We start from the raw sequence: 25913 nt of genomic DNA, 5'->3' as shown, positions 1-25913 counted from the left end.
TCAAAATGCTTTCTTGCAGGAGGGGAGGTGGGGGGGGGAAGGGGTAACTGGGTGATGGGCATTAAGGAGGGCACTTGATGTAATTAGCACTGGGTGTTATATGCAACTGATGAATCACTAAACTCTACCTCTGAAATTAATTTAAAAAAATACAAAAAATGCTTTTTTTATCCAAGAATGCAGTATGTGTTAATATCTTTATTGCAAGATTCATGGCAATCTTTTATTAATTATTACATGTTGAAAGAAAAGTTGTATCTACTGAAAAGTAAAATCAGAAGTTAGTCTTCAGTGTATAAGAAGATTGCTGTTTTCATTTCTACCTCCAGTGGCTTAAAAAATACAAGTACTCCTCCTTCAGTCATGTTTTGTCTTCCAGGTTTTAAAGTAAGAGATATCTGCATCCTGTAATAAAGTGACAGTAACATGAATCAGACCCTCCTTATAGTTACCCTAGTTTTTTTTTTTTTTTCCTACAAATTCCTTCCGTTTTCAGGAGCTATATCATTATGATTCACCATTAAGAATCCTTATAAAACCTGGGCAAATGCTTAAATTAGAATAAAAGTCATAGCCAGAATTCTAGATCTCCACAAAAATATCTCTGTAGGACTCAGCATCATTATGTCCCTCTATCAGATATAAATATCATTGATTAGCATCTGCCCACAGCATTTCTTAAATGCTGGCATTTCTACTATTACTCTTCTGGACCAGCATATTATGCCTATAATAAATACAAAGAATTGGGGCACTGGGTAGCTCAGTCAGTTAAGCCTCCAACTCTTGATTTCAGCTCAGGTTATGATCTCAGGGTTGTGAGATCGAGCCCCACATTGGGGCCACATTCAGCAGGGGTCTGCTTGAGATTCTCTCCCTTTTTTCTCTCAAAAATAATAGTAATAATAAAAAAATAAATCCTTAGAAAAACAAAATAAATAAATACAAAGAATAGGTCAGGGTATTTAGAATTGAAGTATCTGACAGATAACTCTAAAATGATTTGTGAACTTCTAGTACATTGCTTAAAGCGTAAACCAAGGCAACTCGATAATCCTTAAGATGTGACATTTCATTTGGGAAGATACGCATTTACCACTTCTAAGAATGTGCACTAAGACAAAATAATAAATAACACAATTCGGTGCAGCTCTTGTTCTTGATCCTGAAAAATAATATATATTCATAAAAACAAAGTTCCAAATATAATGTTCCTAGCCTAAACAACAGAAATAAATTCAAGTATTATCAATAAGTACATTTAGCTTGATAAGCTATACTGGCATTATCTTAATGTAGATGCCTTATAAGTAAATTTCAAAGAGGAGATGGAGATATATATATATATATGTATATATATATACATATATATATATAATAGAAAATAATGGAAGAAAAAAAGCAGGGAGGAGAAAACAGAGTAAAAAAATTGAGGAACAATTTTTTCAGTTCATATGGTTTTGCGTAAAGAATGAGGTATTTTATCTCAGAAATGTTCTTGGGAAATGAAAGGATGCCCAGTTTATCATAAAAAAGTTATTAGCAATAAGACCATGTACTAAGCAGGGGCACCTGGGTGGCTCGGTTGGTTAAGCATCTGCCTTTGGCTCAGGTCATGATCTCAAGGTCCCGGAATCAAGCCCCACATCGGGCTCCTTGCTCAGTGGGGAGCCTGCTTCTCCTCTCCCTCTGTCCCTCCCCTCTGCTCATGCTCTCTCTCTCAAATAAATAAAATCTTTAAGAAAAAAAAAGACCATGTAATAAGCAATATATTAAAGATGGTAGTTGGAAGAGAAGGGCCATCATTTTAGGAAAAACCAGATGTAATCAAGTGCTTGATTTACTGGGTAATGTTTCTATTTTACAGTTAGATAATCTATAAACAAAACAAAATAACGTTTGTGGACATTCCAAAAAGCACTACTGCTATAGAGGCACCAGAACTCTAGCCCCTGGTCCCCTTTCCTTGAACCCAATCATTTCTAGAATGTATTCTCTCTCCGCCCTCTTGCTGAACTCTTTCATCTTTATCTGTTAGCTAAATATCCTGCTACCATCCAAACAAAAGCATTAAGAGCTAATAATTAACAAGCATAACACTCCAAGACATGTCTTAAGAGTTTTCCATATACTCACTCACTCCCCATGACAATCCTATGACTAAGTGCATCATTAATCTCCATTTTGTAGATGGGGAGATTGACTTACAGAGAAAAATTTGCCTGAGATGAGGGATGAGGTCACAGGATCGAGCTGGGATTTCAACTCAGGGAACCTGGTACGAGGCTCCATGCTCTTAACCAGGACACTATGTCACCTCCCTAGTATGGAGCCCTTTCCTTCTCAACTCTTATCCATCACTGGACACAATACCACTCTATCAGCTATCCTCTGAGTTTAAAACTCAGATGTAAATCTTTGATGAAGCTCTACCTTTGGAACCATCCCACACTACTATATCCCAACATTACCAAAACATATAAATCGTCCACATTACAACTTGGTAGCCAATGAATAGCCTCCTTCAGGATTTTTCAAGCTTGGGACTTGTTTAGTGCATCATGTTAGTTTTATAATCTTTAAGTCTCTTTAATCATTTTGGTTGTTTGCTTTTTTTTACAGATTCATTTCACTGTCCTGCAAAAACTGGGAACAAATTAAGTACCTAACAAATTGTGGATTGCTTAAATAGTGGTAGGTTATATAATGATACATATAGTATGCTTCCACTGAATAATTCTCTTTATAGATCAATCCCTGCTACCTTTTTTCTAAAAGAAGGTAGTAGTCATTGAAAAAATACTTTAACAATAAAAACCATCTACAGAAATGGCCTTTCTTTGCATTATCATACCCATAATTTTTAGCTTTAACTCATTACATTTTCTGTGATCTTTATACATTACAGATGGTCACAATTTTCTCAGAAATAGCTCATAATATTCCTCACTTTTCTGTAAGAATGAATGCCAAAAGAATGAATAATCACTGTATTTTTTCAGACATGGGCTTTTGGCACATATCATATGTGCACAGTGCTTCCAGAATGAGGCCAAAGGAACCAGCACTACACAGAGAATGTGCATGAGTTTTAATAGCATGGTAAGTCTTTGACAGAGTTAAGCATGGGCCTGAGATATACCTCATCCTGGGGGAAATGGGAAGGGAGGCCAGGTATCAACCCAAGGAGACCATACCAGGTAGGAGCTTGTGGTGAAAAGCAGTGGAAAAAGAGTATTTTGATCCATACACTGGTCAATCAGGAAGTGCAGAACAGAAAATGGCAATCCTTGATTTGATTTTACCTTGGAGAAACTTCTTTCTCCAAGACCAGTGGTAATTTATAGTAAACCAACAGATATGCACAGGGAACACAATTCTTTTTATCTCTTTTGTATTTACATCATGAGGTTGGTGGAGGGTTAGTAAGACAAGTTTTCAAGTACTAGAAGATTTCATACTTTCCTACAAGACTGATATATATTAAGAAGTGCATAAATGGGTCTTACCAAACCATTCTTAAAGTTCTCAATTCTTCTCTTCCCTAACTTGTTGGTTAGCCACAAGGCCCAGGTTGGCATATATTGCCAAAAATATGTTATTAACAAAAAAGGGTGATCCGAGATCCAAACTTCTTTCAAATCATTGGCCATGCTGATTAACATCAGCCGCACACAACGACTGGTCGCCATCTTGTGGGACTGGGCTGTATCAACGCCAACAGTCTAAGAAAATGTTAAAAAAAGAATTAAGTGAATGCTGTGTATTTATCCAAGTAATTTAACAGAACTTTTAAGCTGGAAAGGACGTAGAGGTCATCTAGTGGAGTGACCTTTCAGTGGGACCTCAGGACCCTTTGTATCCCCAAGCTACTAATGGGTGTCTATAAGCTATTTGTAGTATTTCCAAAAGCCTAAGAGAAATCATACACTTACCAGATAAGATTGTGCAGGCTCAACAAAAGATGAAGGTTCTTTGCTTTTTCCTTAGATCACCTTTAATGTCTTTACTGATAATTATATGTCATTTTAGCAATAAAAGTTTTTAAACAAATTACTAATCCATTTAGCAACAGAAGTTCTAGAAGATGTAGACTCCATGGGGATAAAATGGAGGAAGAAGATAAAAGCAGTTTCTGGTAGTGAACAAATCTGGTACTGCTCACCTAGTTAACCCCCTACCATTCTACAAATAAACAAACAGGCCCAGAAAGGTAGTGCCTCGGCTGTGCTCACACAGATCATTAGCAGCAAATAGTTCTGCAGTCCAAGTCACCTGATTCCTAGAATAGCACGCTCATTCTGTTTTACCCTAGAGCCTCCACAGAAAATGTGAAAATATAAATGGTATCTGTAAACTTTTACACACAAGCAGAAATAGATTTATGTCTCAGTAGAAATCGATCCTCATGGAGAAGAAGGAAAATTTCACGGTCTTTAGAGGGATTTTGGGTGATTGAGTGAGACTGGATTCTTCACAAGACATTTGTCATCCACTGGGTAACTCACTATGTATAACAACCCATGAGCTGAGGGAGCACAGGCCTGTGCTCAGCACAGGTGAAGCTAACCTAAAATTATCTTAGTTCGGCAAGGCTTTTCCTAAGCTCCTTCACCATAGCCCCTCTTGAAAATCCCACGAAGATTTAAAGTACTAAAATTCAGCCACACAGAACCTTTCAATGTTGCTATAATTTGTGAATTGACAGAAGCTGGGCTTTAAGAATACTGACAGCCCACATAATAGTGGATTCCTTATAACCAGAATCTTCTCAATTTCTTTAGCCTTTATTAAAACTGAATGCCAAAGCACCGTCAGCTAACCTTAACAGTGTTCCCAGTGCCATGAGGTAAGTTTTGTAAATAATTCATAACATGGTAACATGTTAGTCTAACATGTTAGAAAAAATTCTAAACCCTGAGACATAGTGATACAATACCAATATATAACTACTAAGGCATTCAAATTATTCTCAAACTAGACATTTTTACCTTTTGGACGTCTTCAGTTAGGGAATTCTTCACAATATTTGATTGCACAGGTCCTGGACAAATGTTAGAAATTACTATACCTGGGTATGTAGCAAGTTCAGCTCGGAGGCAATTAAAAAAACCCTAATGGAAAAAAAAAAAGGCAACAAATAAAATTAAATACATACATCTCATATTTGCTCTTAGCATGAAATTACTTTTCTGCAACTTTTTATGGGGGACAATAGTGGCACATAATCAAAATATGTTTTGAAATGCCAAGTAAAGGATGGGAACTATAACTGGGCAAGCTTATTAAACATTTTTAGCTGTAAGACTGGGGGCAATCTAGAACAGGCATCCTCAGGCATCCTCATCTTCTGGTAGGAAGAGTTCACCCCTTTTGGCAATGGTGGCTCATGCCATCCAGTGATTTTTTATGGTAGGTGCTGGACAAGTGGAAAACTCTCCCTGGAGATTATTCCGAGACACCCTCCTCACACCAGTCCCCAGCTCCCCACTCCAAAAGAGGTGCATGTTCTCCACTGAGAATCACTGAGGTTGGGCCTCTCTTATCCCTCCGAGGGATCTAAAGTGCCAGTGCTGACACCAGAGGGAGTGAGAGGGGTTAGTAATACTTAACAGAAATTATCAGAGAGTAAGAATTCAATGTTTTCTATTTATATTACTATTTTAACAGACAATTCATTTCAGCAAACATTTATTTTTAGGGTTAGCAAGAGACTGCATGGCTGGTTAAAAAAAAAAATACGACTGCTTACTTGATGGCTTTTGTAAAAACAAGCCAACCCTTCTAGACTTAAAGATATTGGCCATTTCTAAACCAAATAGGGAATAAACATCTACTTCCCCCCTCATCTCTTTTCTAAATTAGGAAATGTTCCAAGACTACATTGGTATAAGCTGAGTTAACCACTGAAGAGTCTAAATAGCTAACCCAGAGTGTGTTCATTCATGGTCCAACACTAAACAGTTCCCAGCTCCTAATGCTGACCACTAATAAACAGGGGCGGTGAGGGTTCACGCTATCAGAGATTAATAAAGTGGCTGACTCAGATGGACAGGAAAAAAGGCTTTGTAAATTCAAGAACTCTCATACCCTTAACCTTTTGCCTCTCTATAACAAAAGAGGATGAGGACACCATGAAAGCCAATCCATCAGATGCTAATACATCTCCTTGTCTGAAATCACATCTGGTATAGAGTGTGAACTTTTCAATGATAAACAAATTCACTCTAGAGCTTGTTGGGAATCAGGGAAGAAGTGTTCTTCGAAAAGTGCTTCCTGGTCCCAAGGTTCAGCTACTGGTTTAACTAACTGGAGTCTCAACCTGCCATGTTGTATCAGAGGATCAAATCCAGTAAGAAAACAGTGAGTCCTGGCAGGCAGGCCAGAGAACTCAGGTTGTGTTTTACTGAAAGCACTCTGCATGTCATGAGAAACTTGGCTGCCTTCCCTCACCTGCCTGCCTGAGACTTGCCCAACTGCTCTGCAGGAAGTGACTACTACCCCAGCACCACATATGGGGACATCATCAGTGTCACATCCGGTTCACCACTCTGCAACTGTCTGCTCTCCCCAGCAGAAAGAGGATACCCTAAAGAACCAGCTTCAGATCTTCATGAAACTGTGAGCACCATTCAGCTGTTCCATCTCATTATCCCAACGGTACAATATTCTACTCACACTGACCTTCAGCAGTATTAATTATAAATTATGTGTCTCCTATTGGCCTTAGGATCTAATCTGTTCCACATTACAGTTTAATAATATTTCTTCATATCTACTTTTAAGCCAACATTAAAACTTCATTTCTTTTCAATATTTACCTCTAGTAACTTATGCAACCCAAATCAAGCATTTCTCCTAGCCTCTGCCATGACTAGCTTTTCTTCTTTCAGTGAAGCCACGGTCAACAGAGTCAAGCCTAGTCCCAGTAAGGATATGAAGCCCAGGGCTACTCATCCAGTAGGGAGCTCCTATTTCTGACATGCATATATATTTAGACCAAGTAAAACAAATACCAACCACAACGGGGAAGGAAAAAGAAGCCACAGAATGAGAACGACAAGTACAACCTCAAGTGTGTGTGGAAGAAGTGAGGGGTAGATCCCAAATTTGCCATGAAGATATGGTAGAGATGAGGATAAGGGTGACAGGTTGACTAGACTGAACACTTCTTGAAGGTAGGGACCGTTTCTTATCTTTATACCCCCAAGATCTGTTGCAGGGCATGGCATGGCACAGTGTAGATACTCAATACATGTTTGCTGAATTAGGAAGAGGACTGTGAGATTCAAGTCTTTTTTAGCATCTTCTGGGGATGTCCTCTACCAAAGGTCTCTTTGGGTCTCTTCTGCTGTCTCCCTACATCATTGCCCAGTTCCCATGACCTCTAGCAGTGATGGTCATATCCCCCATATACATATTTAGATCAGTACCATCAGAGTTGAGTTTGAGCAGCCTTACCCGCAGAGCATGTTTGCTGGCACAATATCCACTAGAAAGGGGCGCAGATAAGATACCCAGGAGGCTATTCACAATAACAATCTTTCCTTGCTTCCTCTCGATCATGTGAGGCAGAACACACATTGTCAAGGACACCGTCCCTAAGTAGTTAAGTTCTATTAGCTCCTTGAAGACATCCAGGCTGGTGTCCATGCACAGAGAACGCTGGGATCTTCCAGCATTGTTGACCAGAATGTCGATCTAGTTAAAAAAATCAGAAAAGGGGCACTCTGGGGATGACTTGTAAATGGACTGATGCAATTCTTAGGGATGGTTGGTTTTATCATTTACTTGAAAAAAATCAATGGAATGGTGAATTTTCAGAAGTCAGCAATGAAGAGAGAAAATGAAAACCAGAATTCACCTGTGGAATTAATTTCCCATCTTAAGTGACTTTTTTAAGTGTCACAAAAATAAAAGACACAGTGAATTTTTACCTTCTTTTGTTCCACATCGAGTAATTAGTACTTGTCAAGGTATGGAAAGTGCGAACTACATAACGCCAAGAATTCGAGTATAAGAGACTCGTGGGCACTGATCCCACTACACGGACCCATTTACCTAAAGCCCCTTCAGTGATCGCACAAAGATGGGAATCTCTTTTGTGGCTATGTCAAAGCAAGACTTATTGATTCAAAATGGCTCCTTACTTTACCAAACTCCTGGAGAACCACTTTGGTAGCTGCTTCGTGGGAACTTCTATCAGTCAGGTCAAGCGGCAAAACCAGTATATCTTTTTCTTTTAAATTGCCATTCTCTAGATAAAGACATTTAAAAATTAGTGCAGAAGTCATAAGATAGTTTGATCAGGCTTCTCGCTACTTGCATTAAGTTTAACACCCACCCTACAACTGGACTTGGCAACAAACTCATTTCTGGGGGGCCTTGTGGGAGAATTTCTCTCAGTGACCTAGAGCACTGGTGGTAATGAGGCAACATCTTATCAGACAAAATGCTGGCTGGGTCCACAGGAAGAAGGATGGCTCTCTTCAACGTGAATATATACAATCTAACACTGGAACAGACTCTAAAAGAAATCAAGATTATACTACAAGCTAAAAAAAAAAAGCAGAAATTTTAGAGCTATTTCTTTAGAAGAACAGAGGAATATTTGTCTTATGATAGGTGCACAAAATATAGTTGCTCTTTTACACACATTAAAAAATAAAAACAATTTATGCCTTATACTAGTAAAACATTCAGAGTTCCCCAGTCACATGACACATAGAAGCTTCCTTCCAGAGAAAAGGATTCCAGGAAGCAAACAAGCAAAAGGACACAATCCTGAAATTCCCAATCAAGAAACACGTGGAGCTAGACTGGCCCTTTCTATTAGTGTTCATCAAAAGAATAAGGCTCTAACCTTGAAATACAACAAGTAATGCCAATACGAAAAACAAGCAAGGAGAGAAAATAAAAGAGGTAGAAAGGTTTTACAGGCAAAGTCTAAACTGTGAAACATGAACTGTCTTAAAGAGATGGAAATGCTTGCACCAATGATCGGACAGAAGAAAGGAAAACAATCAGCCTCACTCCAGCCAAGAAATGCTGACATAGTTCGTTTCTGCCAGTACAGGACTTGCAAGTCTCCACAGCTGGAGGAACAACTACCAGAGGGAGTGTCCCCATGCAAAACACGAGAGGCCTCTGTAAGCGATGTCCTGAAAGAGGCCTTCTGGCCTTGGCTGCGGACTCCTCTTTTTTGGGTGGTTAGTGTTTAAAGAATGACAGGTAGAGAGATGACCAAAAAAATGGTCTGCTTGAAAATGCAAAATTATCTCATTTTAGGTACTAAATGTCCCATGAGAAATAATCACTTTATTACTTAGGACTGCTTTCATGTGAACATAACTACACCAAAACCCAGGCCAAAAAAATTAAAAATTAGCATTGTTGCTCTAATATGAATATGAATATTACCTCAAGCTGCATTTTACAACCTAATTCAATTCCCATTCTTTCATTTTTATAACAAAAATTTTATAGCATCCCATATGACTTTAATATCTGACATGTTAGCAAAATGAAGGATCATAATTCAACTTCTAGGGTTACATACATGTATGCCATAACAACCAAACTGTTCTTTCTCTAAGACAAAAATATAAGATACGTGGTCACTGAAAACCCACCAGTATTTGAAAGAATTGGTGGTCACTCCCTAATACCAAGAGTCAGTGCAAAAGAAAAGTAGAAAGGCACACATGGATCAATGGAGCAGAATAGAACATCCAGAAATAAACCCACAATTATATGGTCAATTACTCTTTTACAAAGCAGGAAAGAATGCCCAATGGGAAAAAGACAACAATCTTCAACAAATGGTGTGGGGAAAACTGGACAGGGATATGAAAAGAATGAAATCTGGACTACTTTCTTAGACCATACACAAAAATAAATTCAAAATGGATTAAAGACTTAAATGTGAGACAGGAAACCATCAAAATCCTAGAAGGGAGGGGTGCCTGGGTGGCTTAGTTGGCTAAGCATCCAACTCTTGATCTCAGCTCAGGTCTTGATCTCAGGGTTGCCTGAGTTCAAGCCCCGTGCTGGGCTCCAGGCTGGGCGTGCAGCCTACTTAAAAAGGAAAAAAAAAAAATCCTAGAAAGGAACACAGGCAGTAACTTCTTTGACATTAGCTGTAGTAACTTCTTCCTAGCTCTGTCTCCTGAGGCAAGGGAAACAAAAGCTATTGGGCCTACATCAAAATAAAAAGCTTCTGCACAGTCAAGGAAACAATCAACAAAACTAAAAGGCAACATACTGGATGGGAGAAGATATTTGCAAATGACATTTCTAGTAAAAGCCTAGTATCCAAAATATATAAACAACTTACAAAAACTCAACCCCCCCAAAAACAACCCAATTTAAAAATGGGCAGAATTTGCTATGACGTGGGTGGAGCTAGAGTATTACGCTAAGTGAAGTCAGTCAGTCAGAGAGGGACAAATACCACATGATTTCACTCATATGTGGAATTTAAGAAACAAAACAATTTTAGTATATGTGCTGCTGAAGCGAGCACTAAGAAACAGATATAGGGAAAAAAGAGAGAGAGACAAACCAAGAAGCAGAATTTTAACTATAGAGAACAAACTGACGGCTACCAGAGGTGAGGTGAGGGGGGCGGGGGGAGTTGAATAGGTGATGGGGATTAAGGAGGGCACGTTTTGTGATGAGCTCCAGGTGTTATATATAAGTGTTGAATCAGTAAATTGTACACCTGAAACTAATAATACATTGCATGTTAACTGGAGTTTAAATAAAAACCTAAAAAAAAGGGGCAGAAAAAGATGAACAGACATTTCTCCAAAGAAAACATTCAGATAGCCAACAGACACATGAAAAGATGCTCATCATCACTTATCATGAGGGAAATGCAAATCAAAACCACAATGAAATATCACCTCACACCTGTCAGAACGGCTAAAATCAACAACACAAGAAACAACACATATTGGTGAGGATGTGGAGAAAAAAGGATACTCATGCACTGTTGGGAATGCAAACTGGTGCAGCCATTGTGGAAAACAGTGTGAAGGTTCCTCAAAAGTTAAAAATAGAACTACCTTCAATCCAGTAATTGCACTACTGGGTATTTAACCAAAGAATACAAAAACACTAATTCAAAGGGATACATGCACCCCTATGTTTATAGCAGCATTATTTACAATAGCTAATATATGGAAGCAACCTGTGTCCAGTGATTAATGAATGGATCAAGAAGATGTGATATATATATATATGTGTGTGTGTGTATATATATATATATATATATATATCTAGCTCAGCCATTAATGGAATACTACTCAGCCATTAAAAAGAATGAAATCTTGTCATTTACAATGACATGGATAGAGCTAGAGAGTATAATGCTAAGCGAGATAAGTCAGTCGGAGAAAGACAAATACCACATTCCACTCATATGTGGAATTTAAGAAACAAACAAGCAAAGGGAAAAAATAGAGAGAGAAAGACAAATCAGGAAACAGACTCTTAACTCTAGACAACAAACTAATGGTTACCAGAGAGGAGGCAGCTGGGGGAGGGGCTGAAATAGGGGATGGGATTAAGGAGTACACTCATCCTGATGAGCACCGGGGAATGTATGGAAGCATTGAACCACTATATTGTACACCTGAAACTAATATGACACTGTATGTTAACTAGCTGGAAATAAAACTAAAACTTAAAAAAAAAAAAAGTGAATTAGAAAGGCATCAGAAAAAGAGAAGAATAAGCCAAGGGCAGCTAATGAAGAGATGTCCAAAGGAAGAGGATTTGGATCTGAGCGCTTGGAACATTTGGAATCAGAGTGGACTGCCTGGGAAAATCCCACGCTTCCCTCTAAAATTCTCAAAATTGTATTTGAATTTGGATTCTGGTTTATTTCTAGGAAGCACTGCGGCCATTTTAGATTTACTCACCAAGGCACCTTGTTTTCACCCTTTCCAGCTCCTGCACTCTTCTGGCTGACAGCACAAGGGAGACTCCCAGTTTAGACAGCTGGCAAGCCAGCTCCTCGCCGATCCCACTCGATGCTCCAGTCACCCAGACCACCATATCAGTCAGCTCCCATTCTAGTGGGAAACAAGTGTGGAGTGAGCAGGAAATGAGCTATGGATTACACCCCATAATTAAAGATTACCAAAAAGATAGTCTTAAACCATACCACTAAATATGAAGACATCATGTGTAGAGTTTAAAATTTGCAATATCTTATATTTATGGCCTTGATTCTGGTGATGCTCACACATATACTTAACTCAAACTCACTGAATTGTATACATTAAATATGTACAGTTTTTTTAACATGCTAATCATAGCTCAATAAAGTGATTTAAAATTTTTTAATTAAATATCCTCAGAAACACCTCCTACCTAATTTTTTTTTTTAAGCGTGAATAAAAGGATGCCTGGGTGGCTCAGTCGGTTAAGCATCTGACTTCGGCTCAGGTCATGATCCCAGGGTCCTGGGATGGAGCCCTGCATCGGGCTGCCTGCTCAGCTCTCTCCCTCTGCCCCTCTCCCCAGCCCCTGCTCTCGCTCTCTCTCTCAAATAGATAAATAAAATCTTAAAAACAAAACAAAACAAAAAAAACCCTGTAAAAATGTTACAACACTAAAGCAATGAGGAGTGATTGGTTCTCCTTTTCTCCACTGAAAAACTCACTTGCACTACAAGACATGATAGCCACCGTCTATCTGAATTCCTAGAGAGTCACTGTGGTACAACACTCCTGTGTGCTTTCTTTATTAAAATATGTGTTATTCATCAAAAACAGTAGGGGCCCCTGGGTGGCTCAGTTAAACATCTGACTTCGGCTCAGGTCATAATCTCAGGGTCCTGGCATCAAGCCCCACATCAGGCTCCTCTCGCCCCCTGCTCATGAGGAGTCGGCTTGTCGCTCCGGCCCTACCCCTGCTCATGCTTACTCTCTCTCTCTCAAATAAGTAAATAAAATCTTAAAAAAAAAAAAAAAAAAACAGTAAAAAAGGAATCACAACACACATTTCTGATTTGAGATCATAAAAATTAAAACTGGGAAATCAGTTTACTGTTTTAGTCAAACCATTCTAAAACCTAATTGTCGGGGGTAACAGTATGAGCTCTGGAGACTGCCAGGGTTCAAATCCTGGCTCCATCACACACAGCAAGGAAATGCCCTGTGAAAACTTGGTGCCTTCACGTTCCACAACTGGAAAATTGGGTTAATAATAAAACCTCCCTCATAGCACTGTTGAGAAAAATGAGTTAAAATAAGTATCCAGAGCAGTGTCTGACACATACTCAGTGCTCAAGAAAATGTCAACTACTCATTGCTAAAAGTGTTTAACAAATAGACTTTTCAGCAGCAACACATAGAATATTCACCCACTAACTTGTGTGTTCTAATTTCTCCAGCCAGGGGCAACGGGGTTCCTAACTATAATGGCTTAATATTTTTTATTACTTCCTACGTGCTTAAACACATTATCTCATTAGAACCCTCCCAAGAAACTTAGGAAATAAGAATTATCTTAATTTTATAAAAAAAGGAAACTGAGGATTACAGGCATTAATTTACCGAACTAGACTATAAATTCCCTTAAGGCAGGGACCCTATCTGCCTTGTTCACTGTCCAGTGCCTAGCACAGAGACCGGAATATAGAAAGAACTCCATCAGTAACTGTTGAGTAAGCACGCCACAACCCTAGCAGAGCTGGGATATAAGCTCCAAAGCCACACTCTGACCACTAGCCTATGATGCCCACATTTTAATATGATCAATCTTTTAAAACCCAACTATTTCTTAGCCATTCAATAAAATACAACTTGTCTTCAGGAAAGAGGTTTCATGTAAGTATCTGAACTAAGCTGGGAAACATCCCAAATACTGCTTCTAGGCTACAATGCCTTCCTATCATATGATGTACTTCTATGGAAATGCACAACAGAGGACTCCCATCAGGAAGAGCAGAATGTATATTCAGATAATCACGTATTCACTCATCGACAGCTCATTGTTCCAAAGTTCTGCAATACTCAGACTACAGAGCGAATATAATTGTTTGTAACTATTTACTAACTAGTATACAGCTCACAAAAATTTCTTCACGTTTACACCACTAAGCAAATATGACTTAAAACCAACAATGAAGGGGCGCCTGGGTGGCTCAGTCGCTAAGCGTCTGCCTTCGGCTCAGGTCATGATCCCAGATCCTCTCATCTCTTGCTTCTCTAAGGCTAAATAAACACCTCCAATGTCTGTGACCTTCCCTCATATGACATGGCTTAAGGTTTCCTCACTCTTTGTCTCACACCCCTCTGCACAAACTCTAGCTGGCCAATGCTTCTGCTGAAGAGAACTGGCCAGAGAAGGATCCAGGACTCCCGTGGGGTCTGGACAATGGCTGCCTCGGCCACTGGGGTGTCCCAGGGTCCAGCACAGAGGCTGACACATACGAGCAGCCATTCAGAAGACATCGGTTGTGGACTGCCATGTTTGCTTCACATACTACATGCCTCCCAGGCTTGCCAAATCTTTTCTGGCAGTCATTCCAGAGTCCACTCACACTGAGGTTACTGCCAACTAAAACCCGAGTTTTCCTCTGGCGTGCTGCTGGCTGGAGTCTTCCTCCTCTGGACTTGTGCCATGGACTTTTCTGGATCTATGTGCAGTATCTGAAGTTAGTCGCCCTTCAGTTTCACCATGTGATATATATCCTTAGAAACACATAGAATTTCTCTAGAAGGATACATAAAAGGTGGGAAATGTTGGTTGCCTCCAGAGAGGCGTACTTGGTGGCTGCTGGGGGCAGCTTTTCACCACATATCCTTTTGTGTCATTGAGTTTTGTAGCATGTGAGTATATTGTCTATTTTCTAAGGTGACAAAAATAATAAACCTATGGAGAAGACAAGGAGGATTTACTTATTTATAAAATATATATATTTTTTACCTTAATAGAGTCTGCTCGTCTTTCCAGTCTAAACTGTTCTGGGAACCTGAGTGTATCTCCATGTGGCTTTAACTTTGTTTTATTATCACCCTCCCAAACCCCAGTGGTCTTTCTAGTGATTTTTTCCCTAAAAATTCCCCCAAGAAATTTTAACACCAGATATACTGTATATCCATTTATGTGCTGCATATATATATATATGTATATCTGTGCTTTATACATAAAAAAAGAGTTCTAGAAAGCTTACTCTACAGTCAATGCAGGTTTAAGAATGACTAAATTTAAAAATTAAAACTTAAATTAAAATTTAAAAGCCACTGCCATTTAACTTTATAACTGTTTTGGGGGAATAACTTCTAATGTAATTTATTTACTTAGATAAATGATAAGGTATCAAATTAGTATGCAAATTAGCCTATTCTAGAAGTTCATAATAATAATAGCAATGTAATTAAATGTATCTTAAAATCCTTCAGAACTATTTTTCCAGCAAAACACTGAAAAGATCAAATGAATTTCTTAAGAACTATTTTTATTTTTTGCTTGATATGTGATAATAACTTTAACTAGCTGTGAGACACTGTCAACATTTTTCCTCTTCAGCACTTGACATAACTAATGGACCGAATAACTTTTGCAGAATTAAATTTTAAAAAAAAACGATTTTTAGGTAATCTCAAGTCCAAGTTAACACAAAAGCACTCAGGATCAAATGGAAATATCCACAAAGTAGCCACAAGGCAGCCATCAGACAAAAGAAGGACTGATCCAGAGAAGGTCTGACAATCACAGCCATCTATTTGCCATAGTTTTGTAGTGTTGACCTTGCAGAGGTGTATTTTCCACCAACTCAATAATGTCAGCACTCCAGATGTTATCCCCCAGAAAAATGCAACGAGACAAATCAAATATTAAGGAATAAGATTTTGTGCAGTAGGGTTGAGCTTTGGAGGGATACAAAACACTGTACCATCTAAGATTTTTCTTTGGTCCTCAAGACCAGTTTTGATACCCTTGGGAGCCATACGGCTGCCCTGCCTCCCAGGCCCGTTTGGAAAGCGGAGTCTATCTTCTCCACTGCTAGCTATCACTTCCTAGTAAACTTCCTCACATGCTTTGGGTATTTTCACACAGGAAACTAGGTCCAGGGAAACCCCACTTCCCCTAGCGCTTATGGATCCAAAGCCTAGCTCTGGGTAGGTCATTTAATGTCTGCACACTGGTTCCCTATCGGGCAAATAAGATTAACAACGCCTACTTTGTAAGTCTCTGTAAAGGCTAGAGGTCGTGTCACATCGCTTGAGCACAAAGAATGTGTTTAGGAAACGACCACCAAATTTTAACCAGGGTACCGATGAAAGTGGGAGAGGCAGAATGCCCCTCAGTATGCCAGTAATGATCTCGCCCCAGGCAAAATCCAGTTTCTAGGGTGATACTTTTATCCCAGGACGTGAGTAGGGCGGGGGGGGGGGGGGGGGGGGTAAGTCTGGACACTCCTTTTATTTCACCACTCGGGAAGAGGGAACAACTTCTGGGAGTAAATAAAGCGGGCTCCAGTTCTGAAAAGGAGGCTTCCTTACAGACTCAGGGGACGGGCACTGTTTGTCCAAGTGGTGTCCTCCGTGGACGCAACAGCTGAACCCCCGGGAGGCAGGGTAAGAGTCCCGAGGGCGCCCCGCCCGTTCCAGCGCCCTCCTAGTTTGGCGAGCGGGCAAGTCCTCCGCTGACCCCACCAGAGACCAAGGAGCAGGACAGCCTCCTTGGCCCCGGCTTTTTCCTCCCCGACAGGGAGCCCCCGCGAAAGGCGCGGAAGCCCCACGCCACCCGGAGGCATGCGGCGACAGCGGGGACGGCCGCACGGAGCCCGGCCTCCCCCTCAGGAGGCGCGGCTGCCGGTCCTCACCTGGACGTCGCCCCTGCCACTCGGCCCACAGCAGGGTCAGGTCGGCATCCGCCCGCAGGAAGCGCAGCAGCTGCACCACGAGCGCGAGGAGCACGCACAGCACCAGCAGCCACAGCAGCAACTCCCAGCTCATCGCGGCCGCGCGCGCCCGGCTCCGAGGGGGCGAAAACCGAGCGCGTCGTAGCCGCCGAGCAGCGCGCAGCACTCAGCGCGGCCACCTCCCCCAAGGCCGGAGAGCCTCCCGGCCCCGGCTCCGCCCAGATGGTGGGCAGGCGGGAGGGGCGGCCCGGGCGCGCCTAGTTTCGCCCCGCCCCGCTCAACCCCGCCCTCCACCCCCCGGCGGCGGGAGCCGCGCCCTGGGCTGCGCGGAGGATGTTGGGAATCCCCGCACGCCGCGCTCAGTGTTCGGAACCCCGCAGCTGCTGCGCTCGCTTCGCCTGCGTCTGCGCCTACTGAAGGGTTGCTGTAGGGACGGAAGGCAGCGAGGACTTTAAGATTCGCGGGACCGCTGTTAGTACAGTAGCCACAAGGTTTGTCACATCACGAGCAGTTCTTTTAACAGTTGTTTTGAGGGCATATAGTTTCAAAGCTCGGGTTGTGTCAAAAGGAAGAGCACAGATATTCCGACCTATGATCGCGTTCTTTCCTTCTTTAAATGAAGGGAACAAACTATCAATTTTCCACCCACGCCATGCTCTCACCCACACCCACACCCAGTGAACCCCGACTGAGTTAGCACCTTGTTTTAGATTTGGAAAGCAGTTGCAAAAGACACTTTGCCTGGTTCCTGGACGGGAAAGTGCAGTTTCAGTCCAGATGGTCCATGAGTACCAGCTCGAGGATCAGGATTGGAGACCTGAGCCCAGCTGGTGCGCCCTCAGCAACCTGAGTAAATTATTTATCTTTAGGTACCCACAAAGAATAGGGAGGTTTAAATAAGAAGATGCCTCTGAAGGGCACAGTAGCTCATACACAGTAATTATATTCATTCTTTTATAATTATGAGAATTGTCATTTTTTATTGTTATGTTTAATTGTTTAATTGTCAAATTAATTGTTTAATTGTTATTTATTGTTTCCTTTATAATGATCACTTCTTAGAGCCCAACCTGAAAGACAGGGACTTTGTTCATAAACTTCTATATTCTGGGCCTATAGAATTACCCTTGCACGGAGAGCAGTTTCAGTTGTGATGTATCAGGTACTGTTGTGATATGGGTCTGGTTCTCCAAGGAAGACCTACACTACCTAAACTTTGATTTTGACCGATTGTTTACCTCAATTGCAACTTGGTGTAATACTGCTCAAGAGTTGCCCTCTTTGGTTTGTGACCTTTGCAATAGGGGTTTTCTTTTTCTGATGATAAATGACTTTTAAACTATGGTGCTTAAAGATACCACACTGAGTCTCATTCCATTGATAAAATTCCAAGAGTTTCCTCTGAGCCTGTTTCTGTAAAATTTGAGGATTGAATTAGATTTAGTGTCCCAAGACAGACCATACCATGGATGTGTACCTGGCTTCTCCATCAGAAACTCCAGCTCTGGGGAGGGTAAAAGGGGAACAGAGCTGTTTTTATGGAGAACTGGGACTAATACACAAACTATAATAAAACCACAGGGTCATTTCTCTTCACTAGCGATTCTTGCACTGGAAAATGAAAACAGTTGAAAATGAAAACACTACAAATTACAACATCATGAATTTCCTTTTACCTGAATAGAAGCATACTTTATTTTGGAATTTAATTATATGTTTAAAGAATCAGTCACTATGATCAGAAAAACAACTGTTATAGCAAATATCTTTGCAGTGCCTAATTGTCCTCATTTGTTCTATTCACTAGTGAGAAAAAGCCAGCCTCAGAATCTGCTCCCTTTGGTGAAGATACTCAGCAAGTTCTTGTCACAGTAGCATCCGTCAGGATTGCCTCTTCAAAACTGGATCCAAAGTGTGCAAAGCAAAGAAAAGATGAATAAATGAAGGGATTCCCCAGAGGCCCATGGGGCACAATAGGCAGAACAGTGGAGCCCCGGCCTCTCCTGGATTCGTCCGTTCAGGAATGGACAGAATATCAACCATTTATAAAAGTCCAAACGTTTTAAAAAGTGGATTCAAATATAAGCTACATTATTTCCAGTATGAATAGAGAAACTTAAACAACTGCCAGAGTCAAGGAGGGAAACACTCTCCATTCAGCCCCTTCTTCATTCCCATTTGGAAAGAGCATCGGCTGCTCCCTCTACTCACGTCTCTGTATCTTTTCATGAAGCCAGGACGGTGCTGAAGTCAAGTGGCCATCACACAAGTCCCCACAAGTCAAGGCAATGGGCCCTCGAGACAGGGTCCTTTCACAATTAGAGAAAAAGACTAACACCATATGCTTCATTTCAACACCTTACAATGTGCTTCTGACAGCACACAAACTTACTCTTAGCTGACTATCTGTTTTGGCAAAACAAATCTTAGTTCGGTGCTAAACATCCTTGTTCCCAAGCCATGATTTACCACCCAAAGTAAACGACACAATAAAAACAGAATACAATCAAAGCACAAATTTGTCGATACAATTGCACAAATTTGTCTATATAATTGCACAAAATGTCGATGCTATTCTTGATTCATTTCCACTAGAAATGAGCTTCAAAACATTTCATTGCTTCCTTCTAAACACCTATGTGTGTTAAAAATTAAGAATTTAAAAATGAAGGTTTTTGATCCACAAGCCTCTTAGGGACCCAGTTAAAGTGCATAGAAATTAGGTCATGGCTGAGAACAATGGAGAGTCTAATGGGGAACATTCTAGGCATTGTTGCAATACAACTTCCATCCTCTATAATACCTGGTATATATAACATACAAGGTATGTTCTGATGTCAAAGGCTGTTCCTTGGCATAAGCCAAATATAACTTTAAAACACTGATGAAAGTGAGACATCAGCTCCCCTCCTCATCATTTTATTTTCCAGTCTGCATACCAAGCTTCCTCTTTCTTTTGTCTTGAAATGCATTGAAGAATATTACTTGCAATAATTAAGTTTCCTTAACAGCTTTACCTTCTCCCTTTCCAATCCTATTGCAAACCTCCTCCCCAGCTCCCCACTCCCGTCCTTCTCCAGAAAGATGTTTGTGGCTCTCTGGAGCCATAATCACCTCTTCCCTAGTCTCATCTCTTTTATAATTACTTCTGATGGGAACTATATCTGATATCTCTAATTATTTTCAGGGTTAATATATTATTACCCCAATGAAACTTTAAGCTCCTTGAAATCAAGTAGCAAAGCTAATGCTTCTTTTGAAGAGTCTGCCGTACTTAGCTTAGTGTTAATACAACAAACGATAAGCCCACATTGAATTGCATTTTCCTTTCCTTGAAAGTTAAACCTCCTTGAAGATTTTATTTATTTATTTGAGAGGGGGGGAGAGAGAGAGAGAGCACCAACAGGAGGGGAGTGTAGAGGGAAAAGCAGACTCCTCACTTAGCAGAGAGCCCGATGCAAGACTCGATCTCAGGACCCTGAGATCATGACCTGAGTCAAGGCAGATGCTTCACCAACTGAGCCACCCAGGTGCCCCCTAAAGTTCTTAAGTTGATAGAAAAAGAGTTACTAGATTTTAACAAATCTATCTTCCCTGAGTGTCATTAAAATGCTTTGAATAAAGTCCCAGCCAAGGCCTTTTGTATAATTGGTACCCTTAGTTTTAAATTTCAGCTGTGATAGAATGGTACCCCCTTCTCTCCTTTTGCTAATGGTCACTTTTGATGGTATGGGCTCAGGCCTACTCAGGGTAGATCAGCCAGAATGGAAGGCAGTCATGTGTAAGAAAACTCACTTTCCATAATAAAAGCACATATGAAAATAACTTTAAAAATCCAGAGTGTCTATTATCGGCAGTCTCTGGAGAAAAAAACAAAAAGCCCCAGTGAGTAGAAACAGGGACTGAGGAAGTCAGGGAGAAGAATATTCTTCCTGTAGAAGAGGAAGGTTTTTGTGGTATTTGATTGGGGATATTGTCACAACCCCTAGATACTTTTGGAAATTTGTTGGATATGCTTTGTTTTCATAGTGCCAGGTGGCCATGGGCCAGGAGTGCTAAAGATCTGGGCCGCATATAAAGGCATACCCAACAGAGAATTGTCTGGCCCTAAAAGCCCACAGTGCCCCTGTACAGAAATCTTACAGCCTGGCCATGGTGGACACGTGCTCCCTGATCTATTCCCTGCTTAAGGGAAGCATTCCTGCATTCCTCTGCATCTGTTTGCCTGTACTCATTATAGAAGCATTCGGGTTATTGTTTACTCTTCTCATATTCTGCAGGCAGACATGGTCTTACTTGGATAGTCTTGTGTCTCATATAAATTATTTCCTTATCTTAAGTAATCTTACGGGATTCCTCACTAGAAAAGTTTCACTGCCCTGTTGGCCACATGTAGTTCTGCATATCATTGAATTGATCATCTCTTTAGATAGCTGATTTCCACATTATCTTGAGTCTCTTAGACATGAACAATTCACTATATGATTCTCTTCTCTCTCCCTCTGTCTCTCTCCTTACCTGTCTCTGTCCCTGCCCCCTTCTCTCTCATTAAATGCCTCATTTCAGACTCCCCCTTACATATAGCAATAAACATTCTAGTCAGTGGTGGTGGTTACTCAAATCTACACACGTGATAAAATTGCATAGAACTACACACACATGCACACACACACAGATACATGTATGTGAAACTGGTGAAATTTTAATAAGGTCTATGAATTGTGCTAATAACAATTTCCTGGTTCTGTTATTGTTCTAAAGTTATGTAAAATGTTACCAGTGGGGAAAATGGAGTGAAGAGTACACAGAACCTCTTTGTACCGTTCTTGCAACTTCCTGTAAATCTGTAATTATTTTAAAGTAGGAATAATTTGGTATTATAAGATGGTTGCACTACCTGTGAAGCAAAATAGTGTTATTTGAAAGCAAACTTGGATTAATTATAAATGTATATTGCAAATTCTAGAGCAACCACTTAAAAAAGTTTTTTTAAAAAGTAGTGACTATGGACTCTGAGAAACAAACTGAGGGTTCTAGAGGGGAGGGGTGTGGGGGGATGGGTTAGCCTGGTGCTGGGTATTAAAGAGGGCATGTATTGAATGGAGCACTGGGTGTTATATGCAAACAATGAATCATGGAGCACTACATCAAAAACTAATGATGTAATGTATGGTGACTAACATAACATAACTTTTTTAAAAAGTATAATTGAGGGCACCTGTGTGGCTCAGTTGGTTGAGCGTCTGCTTCAACTCAGGTCATGATCTCAGGGTCCTGGGATCGAGTCCTGCATTGGGCTCCCTGCTAATCAGGGAGTCTGCTTCTTCCTCTCCTCCTGCTCCTCCCCCTCTGCTCATGCTCTCTCTCTCTCTCAAATAAATGAAATCTTTTTAAAAAAGTATAATGATATGCTAAGAAAGAAGGGTGTGTTAGGGTTCCAGAGAAACAGAACCAATAAGTTGCTCTCTCTCTCTCTCAAATAAATGAAATCTTTTTTAAAAAGTATAATGATATGCTAAGAAAGAAGGGTGCTCCAGAGAAACAGAACCAGTAAGTTATGGGTGTGTGTGTAACAGGTCTATTATAGGAATTGGCTCATACAATTATAGAGACCAAGAAGTCCCATGATCTGCCATCTGCAAGCTGGAGAACCAGATAAACCAGTGGTGTAATTTGCTCCAAGTCTGAACATTTTTGAGAACCAAAGGAGCTGATGGTGTAAGTCACTGCCCAAGACCAAATACCCAAGAACAGGAGCACTGATGTCTGAGGGGCAGGAGAAGATGGATGTCCCAGCCCAAGTGTAGAACAAATTTGCCCTCCTTCTACTTTTTGAATGAATTGGATGATGCCTGCCCATAACGGTGAGGGTGACCTTTACACAGTCTACTGATTCAAATACTAATCTCTTCCAGAAACACCCTCAGCAAGGTGTCAATTCTTCCTAATTGATCTATAGATTCAATGTAATTCCAATAAAAATTCCAGCAAGTTATTTTGTGGAAATTAACAAACTGAGTCTAAGTTAATATGGAGAGGCAAAAGCCCAGAATAGACAGCACAATATTGAAGAACAAAGCTGGAGGACTGATACTACTTGACTTTAAGTCTTACTGTAAAGCCACAGAAATCAAGATAGTGTGGCATTGAAAGAATAGACAAATAGATTAATGAAACAGAATAGAGAGCTTATAAATAGACCCCCACAAAAATAGTCAACTGATCTTTAAGCAAAGGAGCAAAGGCAATATAATGGAGCAAAAACAATCTTTTCAAAAGATGGTATAGAACAACTGGACATTCATATGCAAAAAAATGAATCTAGACACACACCTTATACCCTTCACAAAAATTAACTCAAAATGGATCATAGACCTAAATGTAAATGTGAAACTATAAAACTACTAGGAGATAACAAAGGACAAAACATAAATGACCTTGAGTAGGGTAATGACTTTTTAGATACAACACCAAAGGTATAATCCATGAAAAATATTTGATAAGCTGGAATTCATTAAAATTGAAAATATCTGCTCTGCAAAAGACTGGGTCAAGAGAATGAAAAGACAAGCCACAGACAAGGAGAAAGTATTATAAAAGACACATCTGATAAAGGACTGTTATCCAAAATATACAAAGAACCCTTAAAGCTCAACAATACAAAAACAAACAGCCCAATTTAAAAATGGGCAGAAGACCAGAACTGATGGGTATCGAGAAGGTATGTAGATGACAAGCATATGAAAAGATGTTCAACATCATATGCCATTAGAGAATTGCAAATTGAGACAGAAATAAGATACAACTACATACCTATTAGAATGACCAAAATCTAAAACACAAGCGATACCAAATGCAGACAAGGATGTGGAGCAAAAGGAAAACTTATTCATTAGCAGGGGGAGTGCAAAACGGTATTGTCATTCTTGGAAAGCAGTTTGGCAATTTCTTACAAAATGTAACACACTCTTACCATATGGTCCAGCAATCATGCTCTTTGGTATTTACTCAAATGAATCGAAAATGTATGTCCATACAAAAACTTTTACATGGATGTTTATAGCAGCTTTATTCATGATTGCTAAAACTTGGAAGCAACCAAGAGGTCCTTCAGTAGGTGAATGGATAAACAAACTATGGTATATCCAGAGTATGGAATATTATTCAGTACTAAAGAAAAGTGAGCTATCAAACCATGAAAAGGCATGGAGGAAACTTACGTGCATATTATTAAGTGAAAGAAGCCAATCTGAAGGGGTTGCATATTATATAATTCCGACTATATGACATTCTGGAAAAGGCAAAACTATAAGTAAAAAGATCATTGGTTGTCTGGATTTGAGGGTGTGGGGGGAGGTAAGAGCAGGCAGAACATAGAATTTTTAGGACAGTGAAAATACTCTGTATGATATCATAATCATAGATATATGCTGTTATACATTTGTCAAAACCTATAGAATATACAATGACAAAGTAAACCCTAAAGCAAACTATGAACTTGGGGTGATAATGATGTGATTAGTGTAGGTTCATTGATTGTAACAAATGTAGCCTCTGGTGCAAGATGTCGTGGGGGGGATGTTGTGCATGTGTAGGGACGGGGTATATGGGAACTCTCTATATATTCTGCTCAATTTTGTTGTGAGCCTAAAACTTTTCTAAAAAATAAAGCTTATTAATGTTTTAAAATTGTGAATTTCACCTCCTTGGAAAAAAAGATAAGAGTTTGGATTTTCCCCCAAGTTTTTGTTCGCCAACCCCTGACACAGATTCTTTGGCTGTTGTCTCTCTGATGCCTGGTGTCTATTGTGGTATAACAAACATCTAAGTGATATTTGTTTAGTGCCAGTCTTTGTGACCAGCTCCAACAGCCTTACGTCTTTTTAGGCTTCTGTTCCTAATCTGTTATAAACTACACAAGAATTTTGTTCGTTTTGACTGTTCTAGCTATTCCAGGCAACTCACAATTTATATAAATTTAAGGATCAGCTTTTCCTTTCTGTAAAACAGGTCATTTGAAGACTGATAGGGAATGTATTAAATGTTAGATTATGCTGGGTAGTATTGTCATCTTGACAACATTAAGATTTAGTCTATAGACATGGGATGTCTTTCCATTTATGTTGTCTTTAATTTCTTAATGTTTTGTAGTTTTCTGTCTTTTACCTATTTGAGTAAATATATTCCTGGTTATTTTATTCTCTTTGATGCTATTGCAAATTCAACTGTTTCTTAATTTCCTTTTTGTATTATTCATCGCTGTTGTGTAAAAACACACCGATTTTTGCATGTTGATCTTGTATCCCAAAATTTTGTTGAATTTATTAGCACTAATAGTATTTTTGTGGATTCTTAGTATATAGGATCATATCATCTGTGAATAGAGAAAGTTTTACTTTTCCCTTTCCAATCTGGATGGCTCTTGTCTCTTTTTCTTGTTTAATGGCTCTGGCTACCAATTCCAATTCAAAATTAAATAGTAGTAGTAAAAGCAGTCTTTCTTGTCTTGGTCCTAATGTTAGAAGGAAGACTTGCGATATTTCAGCATGGGTTATGATGTTAGCCACAGATTTTTCATAAGTGCTCTTTATTATGTTGAGGAAGTTTCTTTTTAATCCCAGTTTTCTGGATGTTTTATTGTGAAATGATGTTGAATTTGTTAAATGTTTTTTTCTGCATCAATTGAGATGATCCTGGTTTTTTTCCCCTTTCATTTTATTAATGCAGTGTGTTACATTGATTTGTTTTCTTATGTTAAATCACCCTTGCATTCTTGGGATAAACCTCACTTGATGATGGCATATATTCCTCATAATATGCTGTTGGATTTGGTTTGCTAGTATTTTGTTAAGGATTTTTGCATCAGTATTCATAAAAAATATTGGCCTATGGTTTCTTTTCTTATGGTTTCTTCCTCTGGCTTTGGTCTAGGTGCTACTGGCCCTATAAAATGAGTTAGGAAGTATTCTCTCCTTTTCATTTTTTTGGGAAAAGCTTGAGAAGGATTGGTGTTAATTCTTCTTTAAAT

The 25913-nt window shown here is 39.8% G+C and overlaps 1 protein-coding gene and 1 long non-coding RNA gene across 2 annotated transcripts; one reads left to right on the top strand and one right to left on the bottom strand.

Moving 5' to 3' along the window:
- Positions 1 to 178: 178 nt before the first annotated feature.
- DHRS7 (dehydrogenase/reductase 7) lies at positions 179 to 17098 on the bottom strand. The gene is made up of 7 exons (XM_034992308.1): positions 16847 to 17098; positions 11928 to 12080; positions 8151 to 8257; positions 7462 to 7701; positions 4992 to 5114; positions 3510 to 3725; positions 179 to 405 (listed from the first exon to the last, which is right to left on the bottom strand). The coding sequence occupies exons 1-7, from the start codon at positions 16977 to 16979 to the stop codon at positions 358 to 360; spliced, it is 1020 nt and encodes a 339-aa protein (XP_034848199.1). The 5' UTR covers positions 16980 to 17098; the 3' UTR covers positions 179 to 357.
- Positions 17099 to 17193: 95 nt separating this feature from the next.
- On the top strand, positions 17194 to 19290 carry LOC118002012. The gene is made up of 2 exons (XR_004676912.1): positions 17194 to 17376; positions 18693 to 19290. It is a non-coding gene; the product is annotated as an uncharacterized LOC118002012 (long non-coding RNA).
- The last annotated feature ends 6623 nt before the right edge of the window (positions 19291 to 25913 follow it).

This window comes from Mirounga leonina, unplaced genomic scaffold (assembly GCF_011800145.1).
Source record: "Mirounga leonina isolate KUSES-001 unplaced genomic scaffold, KU_Mleo_1.0 Mir_82, whole genome shotgun sequence".
In the NCBI taxonomy this organism is placed as follows: domain Eukaryota; kingdom Metazoa; phylum Chordata; class Mammalia; order Carnivora; family Phocidae; genus Mirounga; species Mirounga leonina.
This window is presented reverse-complemented; position numbering and strand designations above follow the sequence as displayed.